The sequence below is a fragment of the Zalophus californianus genome, chromosome 11, assembly GCF_009762305.2.
Source record: "Zalophus californianus isolate mZalCal1 chromosome 11, mZalCal1.pri.v2, whole genome shotgun sequence".
Lineage (NCBI taxonomy): Eukaryota > Metazoa > Chordata > Mammalia > Carnivora > Otariidae > Zalophus > Zalophus californianus.
Window position 1 is genome coordinate 53,650,000 of NC_045605.1, and position 27,962 is coordinate 53,677,961.

The window sequence follows — 27,962 nt, forward strand, 5'->3', positions numbered from 1 at the left end:
GTGCCCGCGGAGCAGGGAGCGTAGACACTTTTGTGTGTATGTTCCATGCCTGGCCCAGCAGACACATCTCTGTGAGTGGCTTTCAGGCACCAGGGCACAAGAAGGACATATGACCGTTTTGAAATTCTCGTTGCACCCACAGGTTGAAACCCTCACTCCTTTTCAGAGATGCAGTGCTTGTCTCCTGTCTCAACTACCAGGCTGACCTTTCCTTTGAAATGGTTGTCAGTGAAGACAGAGCTTGCTGGAGAGAAGTAATTTGTTACTCAACCCTGGTTCAGCTCCAGCTAGACACTTTCCCAGGAGCAGGGACTTAGGAACAAATGAGGTTAAAGGTCCGACCCTCTTCACAGTGCTCCCTGGGCTGGGTGTCTGTGAGCCCAGCTGGGTCACAAACCTTGCTTATTATCAGATTCATGAAACACAAGAAAACAAGCTCCTGGGTTTTCCCAGTCCTATCATTGGCTGGCCTTCGCAAGCACTAAGAGATGTACATTTTAAAGGGTATGTTGAGGAGAAATACATATTTATGAGAGCATCAGGATGGCACTCAAACCCTACCTGTGGTTCACCGGGGTGGAGAGCCTGCTTTGCCTAGAACTTGCAAGCTGCTTTTTAGAAAGATTGCTTTGCTTTAGGCCCAAGCCCTAAAATTTCATGTGTTCAGAATGGGGTGGGAAGAGAGTTCACATCCATCTATGATACAAGATGGACAGAAAAGAAAAAGCTTTCTTTGGGAAGGCCCAGTTTCTCCATGAACACAAGAATAGAATGATTCTTTTGTCCTTTTAATGGATACGTTAGCCTCAGTTGATTTAACGTCCCCTTCTTGAAACAGAGCCCAGAGCATCAAGCTGATAAAAGTTCTCTGCTCTTGCCATGTGCCTGAGCATCCTGGCGTTGATTTTCAAGTTTCCATCTTGGAACTGAGCCCGCTGCACCCAGTAGATCAAGTGCCGCCTTCCCCACCGTTCTGTTCATCTAGCACTTCGGTGAACCGGGGCACAGAAACTCCATGCTGCCAATTCGACCTCTTTCCGTGGTGAGCTGGGGGGGCTTCGGCCACAGGTCCTCGGCAGGCTGTGCTCTCAACGCTGCATAATTATTTGGCCAACCTCTCACGGTCTCTGTTTACTTTCCCGAAGAGGACATCCATTGGAGGCTCTCACTTTAGGGAAGTTTTGAGGGAGACACTATCCTTCCTGCTGAGGCAGCTGTCCGCATTAGTCTGAGGGAAAGGTCTTTCTTCCTATTCTCTCCGGTCCCAGCACCAGCACCAGTAACAGCACCGTCATCCCGCTTACTGAGCCCCTGTTATGAGCTGGGCACTTTCTGTAGGTGACCCTACTCCGTCCTCACACCAGTGGAAAGGAAAGGAAACTGAGATTCAGCGGCTTACATGAGTTTCTCGGATGACATCCCCAGTGAATGAGAGGCACCATGACGATAAATATTGTACACGCATTATCCTATGTGTTCCTCTCAGTAATGCAACAGGGTGAGCATCTACATGCAAGCGCTTGTAGGGGAGAATGGGGGAGAAGCTGAATGGGGGAGAAGCCAAGGCTCACTGAGGCCGCGTTGTACCACACGGAGCTGGCCCCCGGAAACCAGGCCTTCCACCTCTTGGTTCCCTCCTCCTCCTGCTCCTCTTCACACTCTGCCTCCCCGTCTTCCTTCTGCTCTCTTTTCTAGTTCCTGCTCCTCCTGCCCCCTCAGGCCCCGCTCTCTGCTCCCTCCTCCGCCTCTCAGGCACCCAGAGCGCGGGGGCCTGACATTTCCCCTCCTCCCATGAGTCCCTGACCATCACTTGCTGTGTAATGTTTCTCTAGGCTTTGCAGGAGGAAATCGCTATCTCTGGCAGCAAGATGAGGCTGAGCTACCTGAGCAGCCGTACCCCTGGCTACAAGTCTGTCCTGAGGATCAGCCTCACCCACCCTACCATCCCCTTCAACCTCATGAAGGTGCACCTCATGGTGGCCGTTGAGGGCCGCCTCTTCAGGAAGTGGTTTGCTGCAGCCCCGGACTTGTCCTATTATTTCATCTGGGACAAGACAGACGTCTACAACCAGAAGGTGTTTGGGCTCTCGGAAGCCTTTGGTAAGCATCTCAGGCGCAGGATTCAAGGCCATCCCCAGAGAGACAGTAGCACTTGGGGGCACGGGGCTCTTTCTCCATCTCCCTTGTTTCTTCTTCCTCCCTTCCTCTTCTCAGAAATACCTACAGCTTAGTTGGCCTCCAAGTCTTTTCAGGGACCATCCATGACCTCAAAGAATGCACTCAAAGACCTAAATGTAAAAAAGTTGATCATTAAAAAAAGGGGGTTACAAAACCAAAAGGGCCCTTGCAAAGCACTGTAATGGTATGTGATGGGTGAAGAGACGCTTTGTGCCACAGAGATAGAGCTGTGTGGGCATTGACCCGGCCCCTCACAACCATCTGGCCCCAACGTACCCATTAAAAATGTGCGAGTCCGGAGCTCCTGGGCTTCCTCAGTTGTTTGAGATGCAGGAGCTAAGATTCTTTCTTCATCAGAAGGGCTTATTTGTCTCTTTAGGTCATTTACAGTCAGGGAGGTTCTCTCCTTGTCGCTGTCTATTTTTAAGATGAAGCAGAAGGTGACTGTGGCCTCACGTGGGTGCCAGCCCCACTGAGACGTCGGCCTTCAGGGGCGGGCTATGTTCATTCCAGCTTCCGTATAGAGCAGTGTCCCAGGAAGGGTTCAGAGCTGGACTGCTGGCAGACCTACCCCCTGCAGGACTAGTCCCCCCGCCGCCCAAGCATGGAGAGGATTAGCCCAGGGAATTCCTTCTCATCTTGAACCCTGCTCCAGTGTCAGTCCCCTGCTAGATTCAGCAAAGGCAGAATGAGGAAGCAGAGGAGAAATCATGTTGTAAAAGAAAGAGAAAAAGGGAGGGAAGGCAGGCAGGTAGTCATGAAGGGAATGTGTGCCAAAGGAAGCAGAGAGGTGAGGGGGCTCCCCAAGGATGGATGAGGAAGGAACAGAGCTGGACTCATCACAGACCTCCCCTAGTTGGGCATCCCACCCTACCCCGCAAGGGCATGTTGGGAGCAAAGATGCCGTCTCTCCATTCACTCTCCCTTCTGCAACTCAAACTGCTTCCGGGGTCTCTTCAAAAACAATGAAACCTCACAAACTCTTCTGGTGAAATGAGTATCCTTCGTGGCCACCAGCCAGGGAAAAAGGGAAGCGCCTGCACAGTGGGACTTCCAAGGGCAGAGGCTCACTTTCCTGAGCTGACAGGTGACCAGGAGGAGGCGGAGAGGCTGCTAGCACAACTCAGCACGACTCCTGGTTACAGGGAAGATGTCCCTGTGGGCATTGCCCTCCTGCCGTATTTGGCCATCAACCTTTTATGGCACCTAGGGCAACTTTTTCAGAAGCTGCCCAATTGTTAATTCCTGCCCTTGAACATGTGATAGGATATTGCCCACTTGGCGAATAGTGTCTGCACAGGAGGATACTTGAAAGAAATGGTATTCCTGTCTCTGCTAGATCCTTTCCATAGGACAGTTACAGGCTTTTTTACAAACCCAGGCGTGGGACGCCTGCCATGGTTAGCCTGCATCCTGGTGCCCTTCCAAGGAAGCCTGGATTTATGAAACAAAGTGAAACCAGGGGATTTTCAAGCTTTGAGGCCTCAAAGCAACTTCCAGCTTTCAAAGTACCTAACTGAGCTCCTTTTCCATGTATTCATTATAAACAATATTGAATTTTTTTCTCTAGTAAAGTAACATCATTATCATTCATAAAAATTTGATAAGTGGACAAAAATGTAAATAAATTCATATTTGTTTCTATAAATAATACCTCTACTTGTTAACATTTAAATTTATTTTCTTCCTTTGTGTAGTTAGTTTGTGTGTGTAGATTTTTTTTAAGCACAGATATAATACTGTATATAAGCAGTCTTTCCAACTTAGCATTATTCCATAAACATTTTCTGTGTCACCCCATTATCTTCATAACCAAAATATCTGGTGGTGGCATAATATTCCTCAAGGGGGTACACTCTGATGGGCTCAACCTCTAGCCCCTTTTGAATTTTTAGATTACTTCCAATTTGCACTATTATAAATAATGCTGCAGTGAAGATTTTTGTGCCTAAAGTATTTTCCATACTAGAGGATCATGTCCCGGGAATCCATTCACCTGGGTCCTTTTTAAGATGGTTAGTGGATTTCCTTTAACTTTTCCTAATAATGCACAATTGCTCTTTGAAAAGAGGATATTCAGGCTCGGCATCTCTGGGCTAGTACTGTACATACATCTGGTTCCCGCTAAGAATTAGGATCCTTTCTCCTTTCCTACAAAAGATAAGCCAGAGCCTTGCATGCAGATCAAAGCCAAAGCAGAGGCTTTGCTCACCCGTGCATTTTGCACCTTTTGTTTTCTACAGTTTCTGTGGGCTATGAGTATGAATCCTGCCCAGATCTGATCCTCTGGGAAAAAAGAACAGCTGTGCTGCAGGGCTATGAAATCGATGCTTCCAAGCTGGGAGGATGGAACCTGGACAAACATCATGCCCTCAACATCCAAAGTGGTGAGTGCGTGAAGAGAATTCCAGCAGCCAGGCCACGGGTGTGACCCTGGTCTCATATCCTTCATGCCCTGCCAGATTAAAAAAAAAAAAAAAATGCACACTTCAAATTACAGGGGCTCATGTGTGATCAGTTGTCCAAAGGATTAGTCAACAGAGATGTCCCTTGGGAGCCTGCTCTGTGCTTGTCACTGCTGTGCACTGGGGATGCAGAAATGAAAGGCCTCAAGAGTTGACACTCTGGTGAGACACCAGACACTTCCCAGGCGGTCTCCATGCGGTGCCATCCCACACAAAAGCACAGGACCCTGGGGCATGGGACGGGGGCACCTCAGCCGCTTGGTTAAGCAGGGTTTTCTCCAAAGAGAACCTCTGAACTGAGTCGCAAAAGGTCTGTAGGATTAGCCCTATATATCAAGTAGGGAGAACATTCTAGGCAGAAGGCACAGTATGTGCCAAACAAAGCACAAAAGCCTGAAAGAAGAATAATTGGAGAGAAGGTTCACTGTGGTTTGACCAAAGGTTGAAATGAAGGCAAGAGCAAAAGCCAAAGCTGGGGCTGGAGCAGCTAGAGGTCAGGCTGAGAGGATTAGGACTTTGAACTTCATCCAGAGGCAGATGTCAAGCCTGTGAAAGGTTCCAAGCATGCAAGTGACACAATCAGCTCTGTATTTTAGATAGCTCACCTTGACTGTGGTCTGGGATGGGACAACGAAATACGGTAATGATGTCTCCCACCTCATCTGAAGGTGCAGTGAATGCCTATCAAAACCGCCATATGGTTTAAGGAAAAACTGAAAAACTGATTCTAGAATTTATGATAGCATGAAGATTTATCAATAGCTAAGGCAGCCTTTAAAATAAGAAGAAAAAAGAGGCGCTGCCCGATATTCAGCTATCCTAGAAAAACCACGGTCTCCGGTACTATGTGGTTCTAGCACCGGAGCAGATAAATGGACTCTATGGGACAGAGCAAGGCGTTCAGAAACTGACCTATAAGTAGTCAGGAGGACAAGTTTCAGCCAAGCGCGTCAGAAAAGCCAAAATAACAGAATTCCAAATGAGTTAAAAGTTTGTTTCTCATTCAGCTCCGAGTCTGGAAGGAGAGAGCCCAGGGCTGGCTTGGCACTCTGCGGGGTCAGAGGTCTGGGCTCCTCCCCTCCCATTGCTCTGCTCGTGCCGTCCAATCCCGAGGTGATGGTTCAGGGTGACCGCTTAATTCTGGCCTTCATATCCATGTCCCAGCCGGCAAGAAGGAGGAGAAGGGCTGAGGGCAAGCCCTTTCCATTGCAAGGACACCTCCCAGCAGCTGCCCACCCCACTTCTCCTTCCACACCACTGGTCACCCGCCAAGTGTAGGCAGCCCCAGGTCATCCTGTGCCCGGCCAGACAGCAGGGCTTCTGTAGCTGCAGAATAAGGATGGGGACCGGATGGATCTCTGTGGAGGACCACACCATGCACACATAGGAACTGGTCCGTGACGGGGGTAGCCTCAGGTACCGGTGGAGGATGGACAGATATGGTAGAAACTGGCATTGGGAAAACTGGCTCAATGGGTGGAGAAAAGTAAAATTAAGTTCATACTAAATACAAAATAAATAAGGTTAAATAAAGATCTAAATTTGAAAGATAACACTTTAAAACCAATTGAAGAAAACATCAGAGAATATGATCTCAGAGAAGGATTCCCTAACACCAAAAAGAGCACAAATGTTACAGTAGCAAAATGATTGATTAGACTATGTAAGAATGAAAGATACCTGTTTAATAAAGGACACAGCTAATAGGTGACAGCCTGGGAGAAGATCCTGGTGACCATAAACCCAAAACTCAGGCTTCAGTATGGAAGAGGTGAGGTCGGAGGCAGGGAGTCCAGTTTGGAGGCTGTGGCAGTAATATGGGAGACAAAGGTGAGCTGGGCCTAAAAAGAAACAGTGTGGGTATGGGATGAAGCCTGCAAGTCACTGAGCTCAGTCCCTTCATTTTGCTGGTAAGGAAACTGAGGCCCAAGACCAGGTAAAGCAGTGGGGAGTCCTATGCAACATCTGGGATCAGTCCCTTAGGAGCAAAACCAGATTAAAAACCCAGGTCTCTTGACTCTACTCTGGTGAGAGGAGACTGAACTTCGCTTGTACGTTTCTATAAACATTCATTGGGATCTACTGTGTCCAATTCTGCGCTAGGCGCTGGGGGTACAGAAAGGGAAAAGACACGTTTCCACACTCGAAATGGTATCAATCTAAAGAGAGAAAAATGGGTAAGTGTAATAAAAAATGCACGCTGTGATAGAGACAGGGACTAGGCATGTACTATCTGAGAAGCAGTGAATGATTCAGGGCCTGGGCTCAGGAGCGCTTCTGCTACCACCTGTGTGACCTCAGGTGAGCCACTAGCCTGTCCCTCCCCCCCACCCCGCCCTCCCCTCCCCCCGTTAATACAGAGGGGATCATAGGACCTATCTTAGGGTCGTTGTGAGCATTCAATCAGAAAGGCAGGACGGCCTGTTCGGGACATTCTGGGTGTTATGGTGGGGGTGCGGCAGCCTTGGGGTGTGAGTCTGGAAATGGTAGGCAGAGATCTTGCATTCTTTGCAGAATCAAGGGGACTCTGTGGTTGGCCACAGAAGAAGGCCATTTCCTGCTCCATCGGTGATTCTGCCCGTTTGTCCTTGTCCCAGGCATCTTGCACAAAGGGAATGGGGAGAACCAGTTTGTGTCTCAGCAGCCACCTGTCATCGGGAGCATCATGGGCAATGGGCGCCGGAGAAGCATCTCCTGCCCCAGCTGCAATGGCCTTGCTGATGGCAATAAGCTCCTGGCCCCCGTGGCCCTCACGTGTGGCTCCGACGGGAGCCTCTATGTGGGAGACTTCAACTACATCCGAAGGATCTTCCCTTCTGGGAATGTCACCAACATCCTGGAGTTGAGGTATGTAAGGTGATGCCCTCCTCACACTTCTAACAGCGTCCCTTGGCCATCCCGTGGGCCCACCGGGCATTACCCACTGCACCCAGAAGGGGGGACAGACAGAGCCTCACCTGTCAGAGTCCATCGGGGACTTTTCACTTCCCAGCTCAGGGGCTGAACTCTACACTGGGGAAGCAGGTGCTGTTTTCCACGGGGCACTGCAACGAAGACAGACCACTTGTGGGACAGGGGAATATCCTTGGCGCCCAGAAGATGTAAAGGTCTGCTACCAACCAGGAATTAGACTCTGGAAGCCAAACAGATTGGAATTAGTCCCATGGGTCTTCTTAGAAGGACAAGGACAGCAGGGTGGACACAGCCCCTGTGCCAGTGTTGCCAGGTTTGGCCCTGTTACTAAACACTCATCCGAGTTAGGAAGAGTTCTCTTCAGATAAAGGCCCATGAGCTGAAACCAGGCCATGCCTCTCGGCCCCTAACGTGCTACAGAGCCAGCCAACTCCGCCTTTTCCTTCTCCCCATCCCAACCATGCATGATGGTGCACAGCCAAACTTAGAGCTCAGGGAAGGGCCTGATGGGTTGCATTTTCTCTGGGCCTCCCTAAAGCAGGTCTTTTTAGAACCAAAGCACTGTCATAGGGTGGGTTCTAGGGTTACAGAGAAGCTGCGATTAAAGATAGGGGAGCCCCATGCTCCCTTTCAGGAGAAATGGCACCAAGTTCCTCAGAACTGCTTTAGGGAAGGGGATCTGCCCATCTCCTGGACTGGGGTCCATGTGAACAGGACAGGCCCGTGAGCTGGAAAGCCTTCCTCCAAAATGGCCAGGGATGTGGAAACTCACTTTTGTGAGGTCCCAACTATTTGCCCAGTATAACAGTCCTGCAAGATACTTATCATGATTGCCCTTGACAAGCAAGAAAAAGGAGACTTGGGGAATTTAAAGAATCTGCCCAAAGTCCAGCTTCTAGAATGGCAGACCCAAACCCAGAAGGCCACCCATCACACATCTCTGCCTCACCAAAGAATTGTCACCTGACCCAAGGAGGGCCACTTTGGCTTTAATGCCACGTTAAATTATTCCCTGGAGGTAATTGCCTGCTGACAATTTCACTCTGCAGGATGCATGTGTAAGGAAGGGAAAGCTTGCTGGCTGACCACAGTTGTGGCAGCCCTCAGGAGGAAAAGGTTCATTCTCTCTCTCTCTCTCTCTCTCTCTCTTTCTTTCTCTCTCTATCACACACACACACACACACACACACACACACACACACACACACACACGAACAAGTAAAGCAGAGGGTCTTTGGCCACGAGAAGAATCAGATGCTCAAATTCTCTGGACTCCTAGGAGATGAGATATCAGGCTAAGGAGAACCACTGGTGACCATTCTCTGCCTTTTTCTCTCTTTTATGAATTTCACTGCCACAGACATCTGTTTGCTCCAGTCAACTGCTCACATTGTCTTCCTGTCTCCTAGAATACGATGGAAAGAGCCATCGACTAGGGAGTCAGGCCACCTTAGCAGAGAAGCTGTACAACTTTGGGCAGGACACTTACCCTCTCTGGGCCCCCATTTTCACATCTTCAAATAAGACATCCCACTTTCCCTGCTCCCTCCCACATTTGAGGGGAGATCATGGAAGACAATAAGCAAGGGAGGGAGGAGTTAATGAAATCTGGAAAGAAAAATAAATTTATCAATATGTTATCATCTTAATATATTTTCTTCCCGGCCTGTTTCCCTGTTCACCCCCTCCCTTCTAAGTACAGTGTATCTCCAATTCTGTATTCCGTTATGAGGAGGATCACGGTGGGCTTCGCGAGTTTTGAATGCCCTCTGTAGGGCCGTGTGCACGCGGACAGAGACACAGCAGTGAGCGGGTGTATCTCTGGGCACGTGTCTGTGCATGGGGGAGGGAATCAGCTGTTCCAGCCTCTGTCTTAGCCCTGGTGAGGGCAGCGGCATGTCAGCCTCTTCCTCATCCTGAACTCAGAGGTAGTGGTGCCAGAGAAACCATGCCTCTTCCATGATATGTAGCCGCTTGTAAGTGAGCTCACTGACGAGTAATATCCAATATAAAATAAATCAGTGTCATAGCTGCTAAGTCTTTATTTATTATAGTATTGTACAGTACCATTGCTGTCAAGTTTTCAGGCTGCTAATAATGCTTCTAACCCTGCTGCTAACACCTCATTCTTTCTTCTATTCCCTGCTCTCCTGTCTTCTGTCAGAAATAAAGATTTCAGACATAGGTAAGCGAACCAGTGGAGAATTTCCCGTCTCTCCTCTGCCTTGTTGCATGTTGTGTGGTAAGCTGCACGTGTCAATTTCTGCTGGCTCAATAGCAAATGAATCCTGTGCATTTGGAACTGATTGGGGGTAATCAGTTACCATGAGAGGACGTCATTAAAAATGGTGGGGGCGGGTGGCGAGAGCCTACACTCCTTCCATCTCTAGCGAAGTGCAGCAGCTACTCTGGTCATCTGTGGACATGACAGACTGAAATAATAGGGGAAACAATTTTAACCTTGGCATAGTAATTTGAACACCCGTCTGCTTCTCCTTGGGATAAATGAGGACATCATCCTAACTGTGTTGTGTGGCTTCGATGGTCACAGTGGGGGAGTCTTGAGAACATCTCGATCGGGCAAAGAACCTGGAAGAAGACAGGTTTCAGATTTGCATTTCTGTGGGCATTCTGGTTGACTTGGATTTGGTGGTTGGGATACCAGGTGACCCCACCAGAAAGTTTGCCAGCAAGGGCAGAGTGGGGGAGGATCTTCCAGACCATATGGACCACCGAAAAGAGTGGTCCCCAAATAGGAACTTTGTCACAGTGTAGATTTGTCATGGAGGCTCACTGTGACACTGCAGCAGGCAGAGAGGGCCTCATCAGACGCACCAAGAGGATTGTCTGCCCATCAGCACTGCTGTCTTTGTGGCGCTAGTCTGACTCCTGGGGAACGGTCGCCTCACACACATCTGGATGACTTGAAAGTGGCTGTGGGCAGATGGAGCTGGGGCTGCCACAGAGGTGACTCTCAGTTATCCACAGGTGGCTCCCATCAAACTGGTACATGGGATAAGTGCTAAGTTGGGCTCAAAGAAAATCTTAGGACAGTGGAAGGAGTTAGACAGACCCAAATCCAGTAATGTTTATATCCACACCTATGTAATTAGATGTTGTATTAATTTAACAATCATATATATTACCTTTTTTAAGACCTTATTTATTAGAAAGAGAGAGCACAAGTAGGGGGGAGGGGCAGAGGGAGAAGCAGACTCCCCGCTAAATGCAGAGTCCGGAGCCCAACATGGGGCTCGATCCCAGGATGCTGGGATTATGACCTGAGCTGAAGTCAGACGCTTAACCGACTGAGCCACCCAGACACCCCAATCATATATATTGTTTTAAGGTTATAATAATAATTAACATGGATAGAGCATCTCATGTGTGGTAGAGTGAGCGTTCGGCGATTTACTATAGCAGTTCATCCCCAAACCACCCTGTGAGGTAGGCATTCTTGCCACACCCAGTTTACAGATGAGCAAGCTGAAGCTCCCCCGTTGTGTGACCTTGAAAAAAATCACTTCATCTTTCTAAGCTTTTGTTTCTGCCTGGAAATTAACAAAGTCACTCTTGGAGGCTGTTTCACGGGTTACAGAGGTTGCTTATAAGGTAGATAGCATTGTGCCAGGCACAGACATGGTTGTTATTATTATTATTATTATTGTTATATGTATTATTACTATCATCATAACCATTATATGATGATGATGGCATCTCCCTCTTTCCCAAAAAGGAATTCAGTCCTCTTATAACCAAAGACACACGTCTTAAAGTAAATTAAATAGAAGTTGAGAACAAAGGAAAAAAGGAGGAAACACATATGTGATTGTGTGTTAAACTAGCCCCTGAACTTCCTGGCGGCCAGAGTAAACAGGGAAACATAATTATTCTCATGGTTTGCATTATCAGAAATGGGAAAATATGCTCACTTCTCAGAGGGGGGAGTATTTTTTTCCTGACACTGAAATCTCTAAAGAATTTTCAGTGAGCTTCGTATGGATGATACTGAACTGTGAATCGATACATACCCCCAAGTTGGGTTTTAGAGAGAACACAGAAATACGTTTCATATGAAGATCTGGGGTGAAAACCCAGCATTTCACATGAAAACCTTCAGTCAGTGGTGGTCACTGGCTGAGACGCAGCTGAGCTACAGGGAACAGAGCTGGGAAGAATCAGGAGGCCAGGGCTCCTGTCCAGCTTTGTGGCGCACTCGTCGGGTGCCTCTGGGTTGGTCACCCAGAATTTCCAGTTTCCAGTCTCATCATCTGTAACCCGTAAGAGTTGTGGTTTTGATGCCTTTTGTTTCTGATGTTTCGTGATCTTTCGATACATCCACGGCACAATTTCAAAGCCAGCTTCCTGCCCTACCTCAATTCATCGCTTTCTCGGACGCCAAAAACTACTTCTGAAGCAAAACAAAGTGGAAGGAAAAAAGGAATTTCTTTCTGCCTTCTCCAGTTTCCTAAAGAAAATCTGGAGTGGAAGACCCAGGTCCCAGCTCTGATTTTAACTGGCACTTGGATACTGGTAAATCCCTCCCTCTCTACGGGCCTTTGTGTCCCCATTTGTAAATGTCAGAAGTGGCTTAAACATTCTAAAACGTCCTCTCTGCCCGTGAGCATTTTCTGCCTCAGCTGTTCCCAGGAGTGGCGGTCCACGTGTGTGCTTCCCAGGGCAGTCTTGTTCCTCTCTGTCCAGCCTCCGTGCCAGCCCACCACGCAAGGCATACCCAGTCCAGGGACCCCTTGGGCATCTTCCTTGGTGGACCCCTTCAGGGAACGAAGGTCCTCCTTCCCTCCTAGATCTCTTCCCCGGGGTCGTGGAGGAATGCTTGAAGTCTGTTGTTCCGAAGCACATTTGAACTCAGGTCTCCATCGATCCCAGCTGCACATATTAAGTTAACTCCAACAGAGAGCCCTTTACTACCCCAGGAAATAGGCCTGGCAGGACAATATTAAGTCTGACATACTTGGCTTTTCCATTATACAGTGACATAAATACTCTGAAGGTTTCTCCAGGTAACCAGCTGCCATTTATCGGGCATTTTTATTTCTTAATGGAACAGGCACTATGCTCAGCGATTTATATTCTTTATACAACGTTGTCCTCAAAGTAGCCCTTTGAAGTAGTTGTGGTTATCCCCATTTCTCAGATGAAGAAATTAAGGCTCAGAGTAATGAAGTGATTTGCCCAAGGTCACCTACCAAGTTGGTGGTAGAACCAGCATTTGAACCCCTGTCTTTGTGGCTCTTCCCACTGGTTCCAAGAACCAGTAAATCAGGTTCTGCCAGGGCTGCCACCAGATGCAGCCAAAGGATGCTCGTTTGTAGACGTTCCTCTGAGACCAAGGGAGAATTCTCACTCAGAAGCAGGGACTAGAGTGCTTCTGGTCCCTGGACTCCCAGATCCTGCCAGGAAATTCCCCACGGCATCCAGAAAGAGGGCAGAGTGAGGCTCGATTTCAGCTCATGAACTTCGGTGATGACACCCTCAGAGTCTCCAAGAATGTCCGTAGCTTCCAGAGGTGCCAAGTTCATGTCTACAGAGGTAGAAAAGAATGTGGGTCCCTTGGTGGACTCTTGGAAACAGAGCTGTGACCCTCCCCTGTGCCCAGCCTGGCCCAAGATGCTAGGAATCAGAGCTGAATCTGGCATGGTCCCTGCTGCAGAGCTGGGCCTGGGGCTCCATCTCACGCAGGGATGGTTTTTAGAGTATTCCAAGGCCTTGCTACTCACAGTACAGACAGGCAACCCTGGCATTGTCCGAAAACTTGTTAGAAATACAGGCTCTCGGGCCACACCCCAGAACTGCTGAACTGGAATCTACATTTTAACACGATCTCCAGGTGATTCATGTGCCCATTAAAGTTTGAAGAGCACTGCTGTAAGGCCTCAGTTTCCAGATCTGGCTGTGCCTCGGAGTCACCTGGAGAGATCTTAAAGGTACAATGCCCAGGCCCTTCAGATGTTGTCAGTGAGGCTTTTCTTTTCCTTTTTCTTTTTTTAAGCTTCTCTGGTGAATCTGATGTGTAACCATCACCGATAAGCACCATCACTGTAAGCTCCTTAGCATTAGTATTTCCTCTGTACACTCCCAGGGAGGCAAACAGTCATTCACTCGCTGATTCAGAAAGTCAGTAGACCTTTCTGGAACACTTACTCTGCATCAGCCCGGAGCTAAGCAGCAGGGCCTTGAAGCTGGTCCTTGCTCTTGAAGAGTTCAAGATGTCATTGAGGAGAACACAACTAAATAGAAAAGTGTTAAGGTGCTACAGGTACTAAAATTATATTCTGTGGAGGGCCTAGTGATGCCACAGAGGAAGTGGCCAGTTAGCCAGTAGAGGAAAGCAGCGCCTGGGAATCCAGGGATGGCAGTACAGATGAGATGATGCTGGAGCTGGGTCTCAGGACAGGGTCTGGTGCTCCCCGGTGGGTCAGGGCAGGGCCGTTTTCAAGGCCCTGAGAGGCAGTGTGGGCAAATAGGAAGAACACAGCCTTTAGGTCAAAAAGATTGGAGTTGGAAACCCATCCTGCCACTCAGCAGTGTCTGGCCCTGGTCAAGTCACTTCATCTCTGGTAGTCTCCGTTTTCTGAAATATATATATTTTAAAAACAGTAATCACCTGCCTTACACAGTAGTTGTGAGGAGGGTCAGGCTCTGTGTATAAAGTTCTAGGAGGGTGTCGGGGACAGAACAAGCCCCCAGAGGTGGTAGCAGATGCTCTCATACCCGCGACAGTCATCTCGGCAAGCTCTGCCCCGCCGAACGGTGGTCCTGCCCCTGGCAGAGGTCTGGTGGCTGCTCCCTAGGCGGGTGGCATGAGGAAACAGTGCCCTGAAGGCTGTCGAAGAGCTCTACCAACCGGAAAGGGCTGTTGAGATGTCTAATTTCATCTGATCCTGATGATAAGCCTGTGGGCCAAGCAGAGCAGGAACTTCATCAGCTGACAACCGAGGGACCTACAGTTTGACCAATGTAGGAGACTTGCTCAAATTAGAACCCCCGTCTCCTAAGCTCAAAGCTAGCGTTCTTTCCCTACACTTCCCTGACCACCAGATGGCAAATATGTCCTTGGGCACAAAAGATGGGCCACAGTTCTTTCAGACTCTCTGGGACAGTCCTGCCAGTGCCACCCCCTTCTGGAATTCACTGAGCTGAGAAACTGTACCAGAGTGACACGTCTCTGGGTCAGTGCAGGCAGACAGGAGCCAGAAACTCAGGGGGCAAATCTAAGTGGACAGGGCCCCTACCATACTCCCTCTGGGACACGTTTTCTGCCAAGGTGGATAGCACCAGTTTATCATGAGCGATGCACAAAGAGATGAAATGATCTCCCCCACCTCACAGCTGTCATCAGGAAAGCAGAGAGGTCAAGGTTGCCCTGCAGGGGCAGAGTGGGATCTAAGGCTTTCTGTTTAGCCAGAGTCCGTGTCATCTGGGAAGATTAAAAGATAAGTCTCGGGGAATTTCAAGATAAACAGGACATCTTTCCTGTTATCAGTTTCCCCCAAAAGAGAAGTGAAAGGAACACCAATAATTTGAATGAAAATGATATTTAAATAAGCTCAAAATGGAGATGCCATCCATTTAAAGCAAATGGCTACTATGCCCTAGAAGGCACCAAGCTGAACATTGGAAATACAAAATGAATACAATCCCATCTCTTCCCTTCAAGTGTTGAGTGTCAGACTTGGGAGACAGCCTCATAAATAAATAGTCACAGCATTATGTGAAGTATCCTGTTACCCAGTTATGAACAGATAGGAATCTCCACACACAGGGGTCAGGGAAGGTTTTGCCAGAAAAGATACCATTGAGCTGACACCTGAAGAATGAGTAGAAGTTCAGCAGGGGGACGGAATATTCCACAGAGCGGGGATGGAAGGTACAGAGAGGTGTGGGGGGGGGGGGGGGGGGACAAGGTGCTGGAGTGCAGGCCGTCTGCTGGAAGGAGGCTGGGGAGAAGAGACAGCGGCAGCGTGTGAAGGGCCCTGTGTGTTGCTCCGCCGGGGAGTCTGAACTCAGCCCAGGAGCCATGGGGAGTCCTGGAAGGGAGGGCATTGGCACTGGGGTGACGTGATGATGTCTGGGTTAGAACAAGGAAGAATGGCCTGGGGAGGACCCAGGCTGCAGGCAGAGAGACCTGCCTGTTATTTGAGAAGGATGAGGTGATGGGACAGTTGTGTTGGGTCTACAGAGGAAGGACAGCTGGAGAAAATCATGTCACCTTCGTCTAATTCAAGGAGAGAAAATAAAGAGAGGCTATCTTGGGTCTGGGAACCTGGCCCTGTTAAGAATCAGCCAGTCCCCAAGACAACGCCCAAAGCAAAGGTTGGTTATGATGACAGGCCAGATTAAGACCTTCAGAGACCTTGACACTGAAAAGATGATGATGCCCCCGTCCTCATGTGTAATTCAAAAAACACCAATCTGTAAAATAAAATTTTGTTTTTCAAAAGGACCCAAAACCTACATGCCTGATAAAACGTAAAATCGCTTCCTTCTAGACTTTTCTGATTCTCTTACCTGCATCTTGAAGGTTTGTACAGTGCCCCTCCTTTGCTGGCACTGCTCAGGCTGCCCTCTGAATCCCCAGCACGGTTTGCATCCCACCATCCAGTGAAAGTGGCCGGTGCCGGGCCATCCAACCTGAACAGAGGGGCAGTCCCTTGAATCAGAAGACTTTCCAGAGGCTTGGAAGTGGCTACCAGTATTGAGATGCAGTTTGAGGGCCTGAGAATGGCCAGGCCATGCACAGGGACTGAAAGTTAGCTTTCTAGGAGTTAGGAGTCCAGCTCCAATTTAGCCTAGACTTGGAAGAAATTATAAAGCAGTACCATGTGATAGGACAATTCAGGTTTAATTAGGGAGTCCTCTCCAACTGTAAAAAAAGACATAATGACTAGGAATTAAAATAACAGTTACGATTACTGAGTATCTACGATGTGCCAAGCACTATGCTAAATAATCTTCAGATATGATTTTTTTATAATTTTCTCAGTACACCGACAAAGTAACTGTTCATACCCCATTTTGCAGAGGTTTGAGGCTCAGAAGGCCAGCTAACTTGCCCAGGTTTCAGAACCTGGAAATGACAGAGCCAGACTTGGAACCCAGACTGATCTGATGCCAGTACTTGTGCATTTTTCCTGCCGTGTGCCCAGGGCCAGTGCCTTGTCTCTGCCACCCTCCCTAAGGTCATGGTCTGCCTCTGCCTCCCTCTGTCAGCAGAGCCTTGTCTTTAGGACTGGTTTCCAGAAACAGAACTGCCCCCTTGTTTTATTTCTTTTTCCTTGGGTGTTGCTGCAAATTACAAACTCATCCTGCAATTCCTTATATCTGACTACAGAAGGGAGACTCCTGGGCTCCTGATCAGTATAATGTAGGTCTGAGTCAACAGAAGACTGTATTGTCACTGACTGGGAGTCAGATCTGGCCAGGCTCTTATCAGTCAGTCCTGACGTGGCTGGGGGAGGGGCTGCCATGCAAACTCGAGGGAAAAGGGCTTGTGTTTTGAACTCTTGAAGTGTTTTTTTAGAGGCAAGCCCTCTCGTGTTTCTGGCTTGGATTTACAGGCCACCCATGGTAAGCTTCCCTGATAATCCTTTTAAGAAAACACGTGTTGAGCTCCTCATATGGCCATGGTGCTGGGCCGGGCATCACAGTCATTGGCAAGAGCTTCTTGTATTAACAGTTAGGTAAGAGGGATAGTGAGGGAAGCCAACCACTGGGGTCAGAAAAATTGCAGAACCGTCACCCAAAAGAGGGACATCATCCCCAGGTGACTTTTTGCTTGGACTCTGTGGTCCCCTGATGGGAAGGAAGAAAGTGCTCACCAAAGGGTGTGTTCTTATTTCACAGCCATAGCCCAGCGCATAAATACTACCTGACCACGGACCCCATGAGCGGGGCTGTCTTCCTCTCGGACACCAACAGCCGGCGGGTCTTTAAGATCAAGTCCACCGTGGTCGTGAAGGACCTTGTCAAGAACTCCGAGGTGGTCGCGGGGACAGGTGACCAGTGCCTCCCCTTCGATGACACTCGATGCGGGGATGGTGGCAAGGCCACCGAGGCCACACTTACCAACCCCAGAGGTAAGGCCTTGCTTACCTTGCTTACAGTAACATTGATGGGGGTCCTGATAATTAACTTCCCAGGAGTGAGGAGTCCAACTCCACACTCAGGCTTAGAATTGGAAAAAATTATAAATAAGCCCCATGTGATAGCAAAATTCGGCCTTCATACCCACTCCATTTGCAAAAGAAATACATGCTTATCTTTGTGAAAGCATTCTGGAAAATACCAAGAAGTCTCCAGGGAAAAGTTAAAATTGTCACCATTCCACCTGCCAGAAATATTCCCAGGTAACATTTCCTGTCTTTCCTTCTAGTCCTTTTTCTGTGTGTTGTGGTCACGTTAAACAGACTGTTTTGGTAACCTCCTTTATTTTTTCCCTAACTGATATATCATGAACATTTCCCCATGTTGTTAGTCTTCTCTGCCCTCATTTTTTATGGCTATATAGCATTCCATCAAATGGATGTCCATCCTTCACTCATCAGTCCCCTCCTGTTGGACATGTATGCTCTCTCTCATGTTATTGTTTTATCAGAACATTGCAGCATGTCATCTTTGTAGATGCTCACACGCCATAGGACGGGTTAACTGTTGGCTTCAGTTTTGAGTCCTTCAAAAAGTTAGACCTCTTCATACCCACAATTACAATTTTCCATTCACTTATTCAGCATGTATTCACTGAGTGTGCAGTGCACTATGGTTGTATAGGTAAGTTCAACGTAGCAGAAGAAATAAGACTTGAACGTGAACCACCGTTGTGGGAGAGAGGAAGAGGAGCTTCTCCCTGAGGAGAAAGGAGACGTGTGCACAGGACTCAGAATTCTATACTTCATAAGATAGCCCACAAAAAATGTCATATGTGATTATATTAGTAAATGGTGCCAGATTTCAGGGCATCTCCTGGACCTAGCTCTGCCCCTCATGAATAGAATTAATGTCCGTGTCAGTGGTTGGTAAAATGCAGTTGGCATATGCACTTTCCAGTCAAAGCATTAGTCTGGTGAAATCAGGCTGTTCTGTATTCAAATTCAGTCATTGTCACCTCATAGCCGTGTGAGTTGGGCTGAATTGCTTAACCTGTCTGAGCCACGCTTGCCTCGCCTATGAAACAGAAACGTACTGCACAGTCAGAGTACAGATTAAATCTGATCAGGAGTGAAAATGCTTAGTTCCGTGGTTCCAGGCACCTGATAAACATCTCATAAATAGTGACTTCTATTATAATTGTTATATTACATTACATTATGTTACCACACCATATAGCATCATATCTCATCTCGTCTCATCTCTCTCACATACCTGGACTGGTCGGGTGGTAACTGTGGGGTAAGTATTGTGACTTCTGCGGTCCCAATTATGATTTCCTAACCCTGAGCGAGTAGTAGCCTGCAGTGGAAAGAACACCAGGCTTGCACTTAGGGATCCTGCATTATGATTCGGTCCTGCAGCTCCCTGGCCTCTGACTTCCTCCTCTGGGCCTCAGTGTTCCCATTGGTAAATGAGCAGATGGGGCTCCATGGGTCCCCCAAGACCCCATTCAGCTACAGCATTCTATTCTCTTAGAAGTAAATGTTTTTTCTGAAAATGTTATTCTCTCCAGGGCTTTCTCAGGTGCCCCCCCACACACACACACACAGATGCACACACGCAGGCACCCAGATGCAGCAGCAGTGAAATTGCCCAAAAGTCTGTAATTAACCCAGAGAGAAATGACAAGGGTGCCACGGCACGCAGACACTTCACAGAAGGGAGGAGAAAAGATGTCCATCTATTTAGCACAACAAAAAGAGAAAAATCTGAAGTAATTAATCAGGGGGCAGTCACTTCTATTAGCCTGTGCAGCCAACTTTGTAAACAAGAAACCCGATTGTTCACGGAGCACTCATCAGTCCCAGCAGTTGGAAGAGGAAGACAGAGCGTAGCCAGGCAGACAAGAAAACTCCTGTCCCAGTACTTAACAGAACACAATTAATTTAGACTCTAGGCAGGGGCAGAAGAAAGGCATCCCTGCCTGAAGGCTGCCTTGTCCTCTGTGAGAAATCGCCCTCCGGCCCTGAGCAGCGAGGGGGTGGACAGAACTACTGCTCCGAGGAGTCTTCAGCACTCAGAGGGCCTGGGGTGCCTGAAACCACCCCAGTCCCAGACTCATGGACCCCGAGAGCAAGGGCCTCCACAAAGCGCTGGTCACGTTCTCAGAATTCTCAGTCACTAGTAATTATTGAGGGCTATTACAAGTGTCAGCTATTTTTTTTTAAAGATTTTGTTTATTTATTTGACAGAGAGAGTTAGTGAGAGCAGGAACACAAGCGGAGGTGTGGGAGAGGGAGAAGCAGGCCCCCCGCCGAGCGGGGGGCCCGATGCGGGGCTCCATCCCAGGACCCCGGGATCATGACCTGAGCCAAAGGCAGACGCTTAACGACTGAGCCACCCAGGCGCCCCACAAGTGTCAGCTATTATCCTCTCCGTTTTGTTGACAAGAAAGCTGGATTCAGTGAAGTGACACGGCCAAGGGTCTACAACTGGAAAGCTTTCTGTTGCAAGTGCCTTTACCCTTCTTTCATTTTAGTGCCCAGAGAAGCCTGAACAGAGCACAACTGACTGGACTCTCCTTTTCTTCATCATGTCACTCCCTGGGGCACTCCGCAGGGCCCTGACTCATTCCCGCCCTCCCCCACCTAGCCAGTGTGCTCCCTGGGGGTCCATCCTGTCTTTCTCTCAGCCCCAGCACCCCTGAGCAGTTCTCGGTTTGGTCGGGCTATGTCTAACCCTTGGGGTGGTAATTTGGGGTGAAAATCAGTATCACCCATGATAAAACATATCTTAGTCCCAGTCCCAGCCACCCCCAGAATTAGTATTTCCAGGAGTGAGGCCAAGCAGGTATATGTTGGGAAAAATAAAAACTCTTTTGGTGATTCTGATATACATCACTGGTTAAGAAGCACTGATTTATTGTATTAGAGTGATTCTCGAACTTTGTTTTAGATCATTACCACCTGAGGTGCTTGTCAAAAATACAGATAGATATTCAGGCTCTGCTTGAGGTTTTCTGAACCACCTCCCTGTGGAGTACGTAATAGAAAATGCACACACATCCAGGAGTGAGAAGTACAAATTGAGAACAATCCCTTCATTTAAGAGCTGAGAATACAAATGCAGAGACATCCAGTGACTTGCCCAAGGTCACACAGCTGGTCATGGAGAAAGTGAATGGTGAATTCAGACTGCTCTCGTCCATGTGCCTTTTTCTAGACATTTATTTCACCCATATCCTCTACACACATCCAAAGCTTTCATGTTTAGGCTCTGTACATCTATAATAACCAATAAAAATAAAATCAGAATAGAAGAACAAGAAGGATGATTATCTTGGGAGAAAAGAAAAATTGTTACCAAAAAGGGAATTTGATTATTATAATTACAAGGCTTCATAAGTAGATTAACTTAAATAATTCACAGTTTTGACATTGAAAAAGTTTCTCCCTACTGCTACCTCTAATGCTTGACAAACCCCCAGAAGTAGGAGTCTGGGTTTGGAGGCTAGCTAAGCTGACAGGTAAAAATCTCCAGAGGCAGTAAGGTGGAAGGACCAGAGCCCTGGAGAATCAGAAGACTTGAGTTCTAATCCCTGGTCTGAACAAGTCACCCTAAGCCCCTGGGCATCTGTCTTTAGGACTTCAGAAGGGGAATGAATCCTGTGGGAAGGATGTCATCAGATCACAGAGAGGAGATTCTCCATCAGCCTGGAAGCCTCCACGAGCGTGTCGGTTGTTACCACCTCTAATGCTGCATTCCCTGTTTCGGCTTCTCTTTCTCAGGCATCACGGTGGACAAGTCTGGGCTGATTTACTTCGTGGATGGCACCATGATCAGACGCATTGATCAGAACGGGGTCATCTCCACCCTGCTGGGCTCCAATGATCTTACCTCGGCCCGGCCCCTCAGCTGTGACTCTGTCATGGATATTTCTCAGGCAAGGAGAAAGCTTTGCTTGCTAGAGCCCTGGGGCTGCACGCTCATCCTCTCACCTGATCCCCAGCCCTCCCGCCGGCCCCCCATCTTTATACCGCACTAACCCTTGAAGAGTACACTCTTGGCTGGGCCTGGGAAAAACACTAAGGACACAGAGATGAGTAGGGCATAGCTTGGTGCTCTGGGAGTTCACCATCAGGGGTGACAGGTGGGTGACAGAGGGATCTCAGGGGAGAGTGAAGAAATCTGCCCAAGGAAGTTTCAAAAGCAGCAGAGATTCACATGGTGTGAACTTAGATCCATAGCTGCCTGTGAGTTCCCTCTTTGGAAATACTTACAGTACCTGGACATTGTCTTTTCTCTTCCTATACTATAAACTCCATGAGGACAGGAATTCTGTCCATCTTTTCCTCCACTGTAACCAGAGGTATACGGTATACGGTATACGGTATATGGTATATGGTAGGAATATAACCAGTATTTGGTGATTGACAGATTGAATCCTAGCTTTGCCACTCACGAGCTGAAGTAATTTTAGACAAGTTCCTGAAGTCCTTTGAGCCTCTCTTTTTATATCTTTAAAGTGAAAATCATTGACTTCAGCCTGGCAGGATTGCTTGGAGAAAACATGAACAGTGTATACTGGGCGGCTAGCATTGCTTGGCTCTTCAAAGGCAGTCAACAAACAGAAGTTCTAGTGCCCACTTTCACAACGGAAGTGCAATCTGTGCCAGGTTGTGAAGGTGAAATAGGGGTTGCTGGTTGGCAAGGAAGAACGGAGGCATCTCACACAAAGGGAGCAGCATATGCAAAGGTACAAAGATATTAATGGGCCTGGAACAGTCAAGGATCATTGGAAGATTGAATGCATGAGCCTAGGGTTCTTGGAATAAAGAAGCAGGAGTTAAAACTGGAAGCATGATTTGGGGCCAGTTAGGGAAAGACTTTCCCGTACCATGCCAGAGAGTCTGGACCTTAGCAGGGGACAGCGGGAACCCAGTGTAGACCCAGTGACTGGCCATTCAGCATGTCCTTAGTTTGTCCCGCAATGTCTTGGCAAGGAAAATGTCCTTTATTGCTCAAGCCTTTGGCAGGGCCTGGCCGGAGCTGAATCAGTGAACATCCTCCTTGCCAACATTAGCAAAACCAAGGGAAAAAGGAAGGCAGGAGTTACTTTAAATTGCAGAGTGGTGTCAGCAATAACCTCACTTAGCTTTTTAAACCCCCTGCAGAGAGGCCCTTTTCCACTGACTGCTGATCTGCTCCCTGTTCTCTGCAGGCAGTGGAGGTTGGGAGACCTCACTGGTCATGCCTGCCTGTTAGTTGGCATGTGTCGTGGAACGCCGTCCCCAGAGCCCCCTGGCTGTCGCTGGCCATCCCAGCACCCGCCTCACACCCCTTTCAGTTGCTGGCGTGGTTTTCCTCTGCACCAACTAATGTGATTGTTACGCTCCCAAATGAAATCTGTTCTCTGCCACTCGTCTTCCCAGTTTGGCAGGCTTCCCCTTGCTGGCTAGAGAATTTCCCTCTCCGGCCTGTGAGCAAGCTGGAATTACCCATCAGGAAGCTGCCACGGCCTGAGGATGTGCACGCGAGTACTTTCAATTCTCAAAATAGGCCCTGCACCAGCCAGCACGGGCGCTGAAAATTTTCAATCCACACATTGGAAAGCTGTGTAACTTTAGTTAGAGGTGCTGCCAAGCAGCCAGATCCAAGGCTTGGAGGACAACTGGCAGATAGTGGAGTGGGGGAAAAAAACCCACACTTAGCTTCAGAAATCCTGGACCGCAGTCCCTTGGCCCCTGGTCCTCACTACCCTCATCTGAATCGAAGCATGGAATTCTTTTTACCAAGCTCTCTGGACACGGGCTGATATTTTGATGCACACGTGTGGGCAGGGTACTCGCTTTCATTCTGAGAGCTTCCTCTGTCCAAACACTCAGGGCTATTTCACTGCCCCCCCCCCCCCGCCCCGGGGGGAGCAGGGTGGTAAGCCAGAGAGCTAAGAACACAGCTCAGAGGCAAGAGTACGAAGCAGGGAACCAAGGAACTCGGACCAGCTCCCCTGGGAGGAGATGAAGACCGGGCCCGAGGAGAAACTCGAGGGAGGCATAGAGTAGAGAAGGAACAGAAAATGTTGCAACCCAGTCGAAAGAGGGGATTCGTTCCTAGCTCAGCAGGCTACAGAGTATAACTCTGTATGGAGGGTCCAAAAAGATTTCTTGAGAACTTAGCACGTGCCAGGCACTGTTAGAAATGGGAATACAGAGATGAGTATGACTTTGCTTTTCTTATTTAGCTGTCACAATAACCCCAAGGGGTGATACGATCTACCCCATTCTACAGATAAGGAAACTGAGGCTTGGTGGGGGGAAAACTGCAGTTATACATACAGAGCACTATGCTAGGTTCCATCAGGGATGTGGAAATGAATTTTGAAGTGAAATCATGTACATAAATTGCCTAGCACAGTGCCTGGCAGCTAGTAATAAGCTGTAAATATTCATTCCCTTTATAATTTGCAAAGAAACGCCTTGTACATTGTCTTGTTTGATCCTCACAACTACTCTATGTAATATTTATTACTTCCATTTACAGATGAGGAAAGAAGTTCAAAGTCTTTAAGTAGCACACACCTGTAGTAATTGTGGGACTGAGACAAGAAGTGAGCTGTCCTGGCCCCAAATCCCTCGCGCTCTCTATGCCGTTCACCATTCATTCATTCGTTCATCCATTTGGCAACCCATTTTTTTGAGAACAAATAACTCTGCCACAAGGCAGTCATCTCAGAGCGCTTTGATAAAGGCACAGAATATTCAGGAGGACGGGGGAGAGGGAGCTCCATCCCCCCTGGGGACCACAGAACACGGGAGCAGGCCGGAGGGACCACAGGAATTCTAAAGAGCCGCTCTTCCATTGTGGTGATGGCTCCCTGTGGCTCTGCGGAAGTGAAATCAGAGAAGCTTGTGTGCTTGGTCTGCTCCAGAACCATCACACAGGCTCCAGGACAGAGCCAGGACGGACTCCAAGGGCACTGTCTTCTTTCCCAGGTGCCTGTGTGCACGCGGCAGGAAGGAGGGGGAGAGCAGGAAGGCGCTTGCTCTTCCCCTCTCTCCCTCCCCCGGCCCTCCCCACCCACCCATCAGGGAGGCATCTTTTCATCATAATGACTGGCAGAAAGGCCTGGGCTAGCAGGTCCCCAAGGTGCCACAGGACCAGAAGGCATAAAATATTTAGCAGCTAGTGTTGACAAGAAATGGGTTTTAGGAAATTGAAAATTCCCCTGTCGCTTTAGAGTAAACTGTTCTTGATGCAGCCAAGGGCTCAGAGAGCACTGGGAAGTGTGAAGGAGCACCTCTGGCGGGGGGCTCTGGGCTCTGGCAGGCCAGGCTCCGAGGGGACCAAGGGGCCCAGGCTGGGAGGGAGGAGACAGGAAGACCAGGAAGCAGGACCTGAGGAGGGCCCTGAGCTTAAGGGTCAGATGGAGGTGGCCACATCCCAGATGTATGTAATTTGCTGGGGTTTCTCTTTATATTAGTAAACTACCACATGGACATTGTAGAAAATGCAAGAAGTTAAAGATTACAAAGAAGAAAGTTAAAATTACCCCAAACCCGAGTATGGTTAACATTTTGATGTATCACCCCAAGCTTTTAATCTCCCCTCTATCTGTAATTTATCTAATTTGTGGTTGCCATACTTCCCTGCAGTTGGGATCACACTGTGCTTCCAATTCTGTAATCTGTTCTTTTTCACTAATACGTAGCAAGCATTTTCCCATGTCGTTAAATATCCATCTATAACATCACCTATAATGGCTACACAGAGTATTCTACCTTATGGGCGAACTAAATGCTATCATTTATTTAGCCAGTTCTCTGTGGTTGGGCATTTGAATTGGTTGCAGTTGTTCGCCATTATTAAAAATGGCTGTGATGTACACCGTTGTCGACAAGGGTGTACAAGAGTGAATTCCTGGGAGAGAAATGTCTTATCTAAAGTAATATGCATGTTTAAGTAAGTCCGAAATGGGACAGAATGTCGAGGGTTTGTAGGGGGCTCAGGAACCTAAGGCAATGAATCCCTAGGGGCGGGGGACACAAATCAGAAGGAGGCAACACTTCAGCCCATGTACAGTGTGGCTGGATGACACCTTGGGGACACAGCTGGCAAGTCGCTTCCCTCAGTGCCAGTACCTCCCAGTGTCCACCAACAAAACATTCCTCACCTCAGACCGCGCCAGCTTCCTCTCCCACCCCCATCATGTGCCTACCTGAAAGCTCACCGTCATCCCTGCCAGCTTCCCAGCCTGGCACAGAGGAGGCTCAGGCATGGGCCCCAGGACCTCAGAACCCCTCATTCCCGGGGCCACCTTCTTTGATCTCTTCCAGGAGGACGTGTTCTCTGAGGTGCTAGGAGCCATTATCTAGAGCAGGAACTCACAAACCTCCATGTGCACAGGAGCCATCCAGGGGTTTTGTTTAAATTCAGATTCAGATTCAGTAGGTTCGGTGAGACCTGCTGTCCTGCATTTCTGACCAGCTCCCGTGCGATGTCAGGGCCACTGGTCCAATAGTCACACCTGACGGAGGAAGGATTCTATTGTGATTCCCAGTTCCCACATTCGAATCACCCAGAAAGCTTTTGAAATCATGCCACTGCCTGAGCCCCACAATCAGGGGTCTGATTTCATTGACCAGAGGAGGGATTTGTGCACCAAGCTTTCTAAAACCACCACAGGTAATTGGAATGTGCGTCCAGATTTGAGAACCACTGGTCTGGAACCGTCAGGGACCGTGGCTATTTTGTCTTTACATCCCCAGCCGCTAGGCATGTGTTCATCCATGAACCCAGTGGGTTGAGATGCCGTCTTTCATGCAGGTATCATATCATCAGCAGACATCTGAACAATTCCTGCCTCAGCCTCCAGACTCCCCCTGCCACCTCCATCACATTAGCTGTCATTAGTTGAGCTCTCATTGTGGGTCAGGCACTTTGCACTATTGTCAGTCCTGTTGTACAGATGTGAATACCGAGGCTCAGAGAGGCAAAGTAACTTGCCAAAGGTCATAATGGTGGGGGCTAGGATCTGACCCTAGGCCCGTCGGGCACCCAAGTCTATCTCCTGTTTACTTTTTTTGTTTCTTTGCTTATTTTTTTTTCTTTTTTATTCCTTTCTTCGTGTTTTGTGAGTCTAATGGAGATCATGAGGTGTCTCAGTGACAGCTATTGCATGTTTCACTCTGATCAGGGGGCTGACACCCGTTGCCAATGACAGGCCACCATGAAATCAGGCAGGACAGTGTGTGAAGGCACTCGAGACATTCTTACGAGCTATACAGGCTGGGGGAGGATTCGTGGTGGGCACCCTGCCAGGCATCTGAGTTATCGGTTGTCTCCATTGGCAGGTTCGCCTGGAGTGGCCCACCGACTTAGCCATCAACCCGATGGACAACTCCCTCTACGTCCTTGACAACAATGTGGTCCTGCAGATCTCTGAAAACCACCAGGTGCGCATCGTTGCTGGGAGACCTATGCACTGCCAGGTCCCCGGCATTGACCACTTCCTGCTGAGCAAGGTGGCCATCCACGCAACCCTGGAGTCAGCTGCCGCCTTGGCTGTCTCACACAATGGGGTCCTGTACATTGCCGAGACCGACGAGAAGAAGACCAACCGCATCAGGCAGGTCACCACCAGCGGAGAGATCTCCCTGGTTGCGGGGGCCCCCAGTGGCTGTGACTGTAAAAACGATGCCAACTGTGACTGTTTCTCGGGAGACGCCGGCTATGCCAAGGACGCAAAGCTGAATACGCCATCTTCCTTGGCTGTGTGTGCCGACGGGGAGCTCTATGTGGCTGACCTGGGGAATATCAGAATTCGGTTTATCAGGAAGAACAAGCCCTTTCTCAACACCCAGAACATGTATGAGCTGTCCTCGCCCATTGACCAGGAGCTCTACCTGTTTGATACCAGTGGAAAGCATCTGTACACCCAAAGTCTGCCCACAGGCGACTACCTGTACAACTTCACCTACACGGGGGATGGTGATGTCACACTCATCACTGACAACAACGGCAACATGGTGAACGTCCGCCGGGACTCTACCGGAATGCCCCTCTGGCTGGTGGTCCCAGATGGCCAAGTGTACTGGGTGACCATGGGCACCAACAGCGCACTCAAGAGCGTGACCACACAAGGACATGAGTTGGCCATGATGACATACCATGGCAACTCTGGCCTTCTGGCAACCAAAAGCAATGAAAATGGATGGACAACATTTTATGAGTAAGTATCACCACAAGGGCATCTGACGGTTTTGTTTCATGAGATGTATTGTACGATTAGAGGTGAGT

At 48.7% G+C, this 27,962-nt stretch overlaps 1 protein-coding gene across 2 annotated transcripts in view; it reads left to right on the forward strand.

The window, feature by feature from the left end:
- The window catches only part of TENM4 (teneurin transmembrane protein 4), a 711,368-nt gene that overhangs the window by 645,593 nt on the left and 37,813 nt on the right, over window positions 1-27,962 (forward strand). For both annotated transcript variants that reach the window (XM_027580077.2, XM_035722936.1), the window contains 7 exons: window positions 1,833-2,100; window positions 4,422-4,565; window positions 7,241-7,490; window positions 9,721-9,741; window positions 17,424-17,656; window positions 21,455-21,609; window positions 27,017-27,894. In XM_027580077.2, coding sequence (XP_027435878.2) covers window positions 1,833-2,100; window positions 4,422-4,565; window positions 7,241-7,490; window positions 9,721-9,741; window positions 17,424-17,656; window positions 21,455-21,609; window positions 27,017-27,894 — 1,949 coding nt within the window. The remainder of the gene's footprint in view (window positions 1-1,832; window positions 2,101-4,421; window positions 4,566-7,240; window positions 7,491-9,720; window positions 9,742-17,423; window positions 17,657-21,454; window positions 21,610-27,016; window positions 27,895-27,962) is intronic.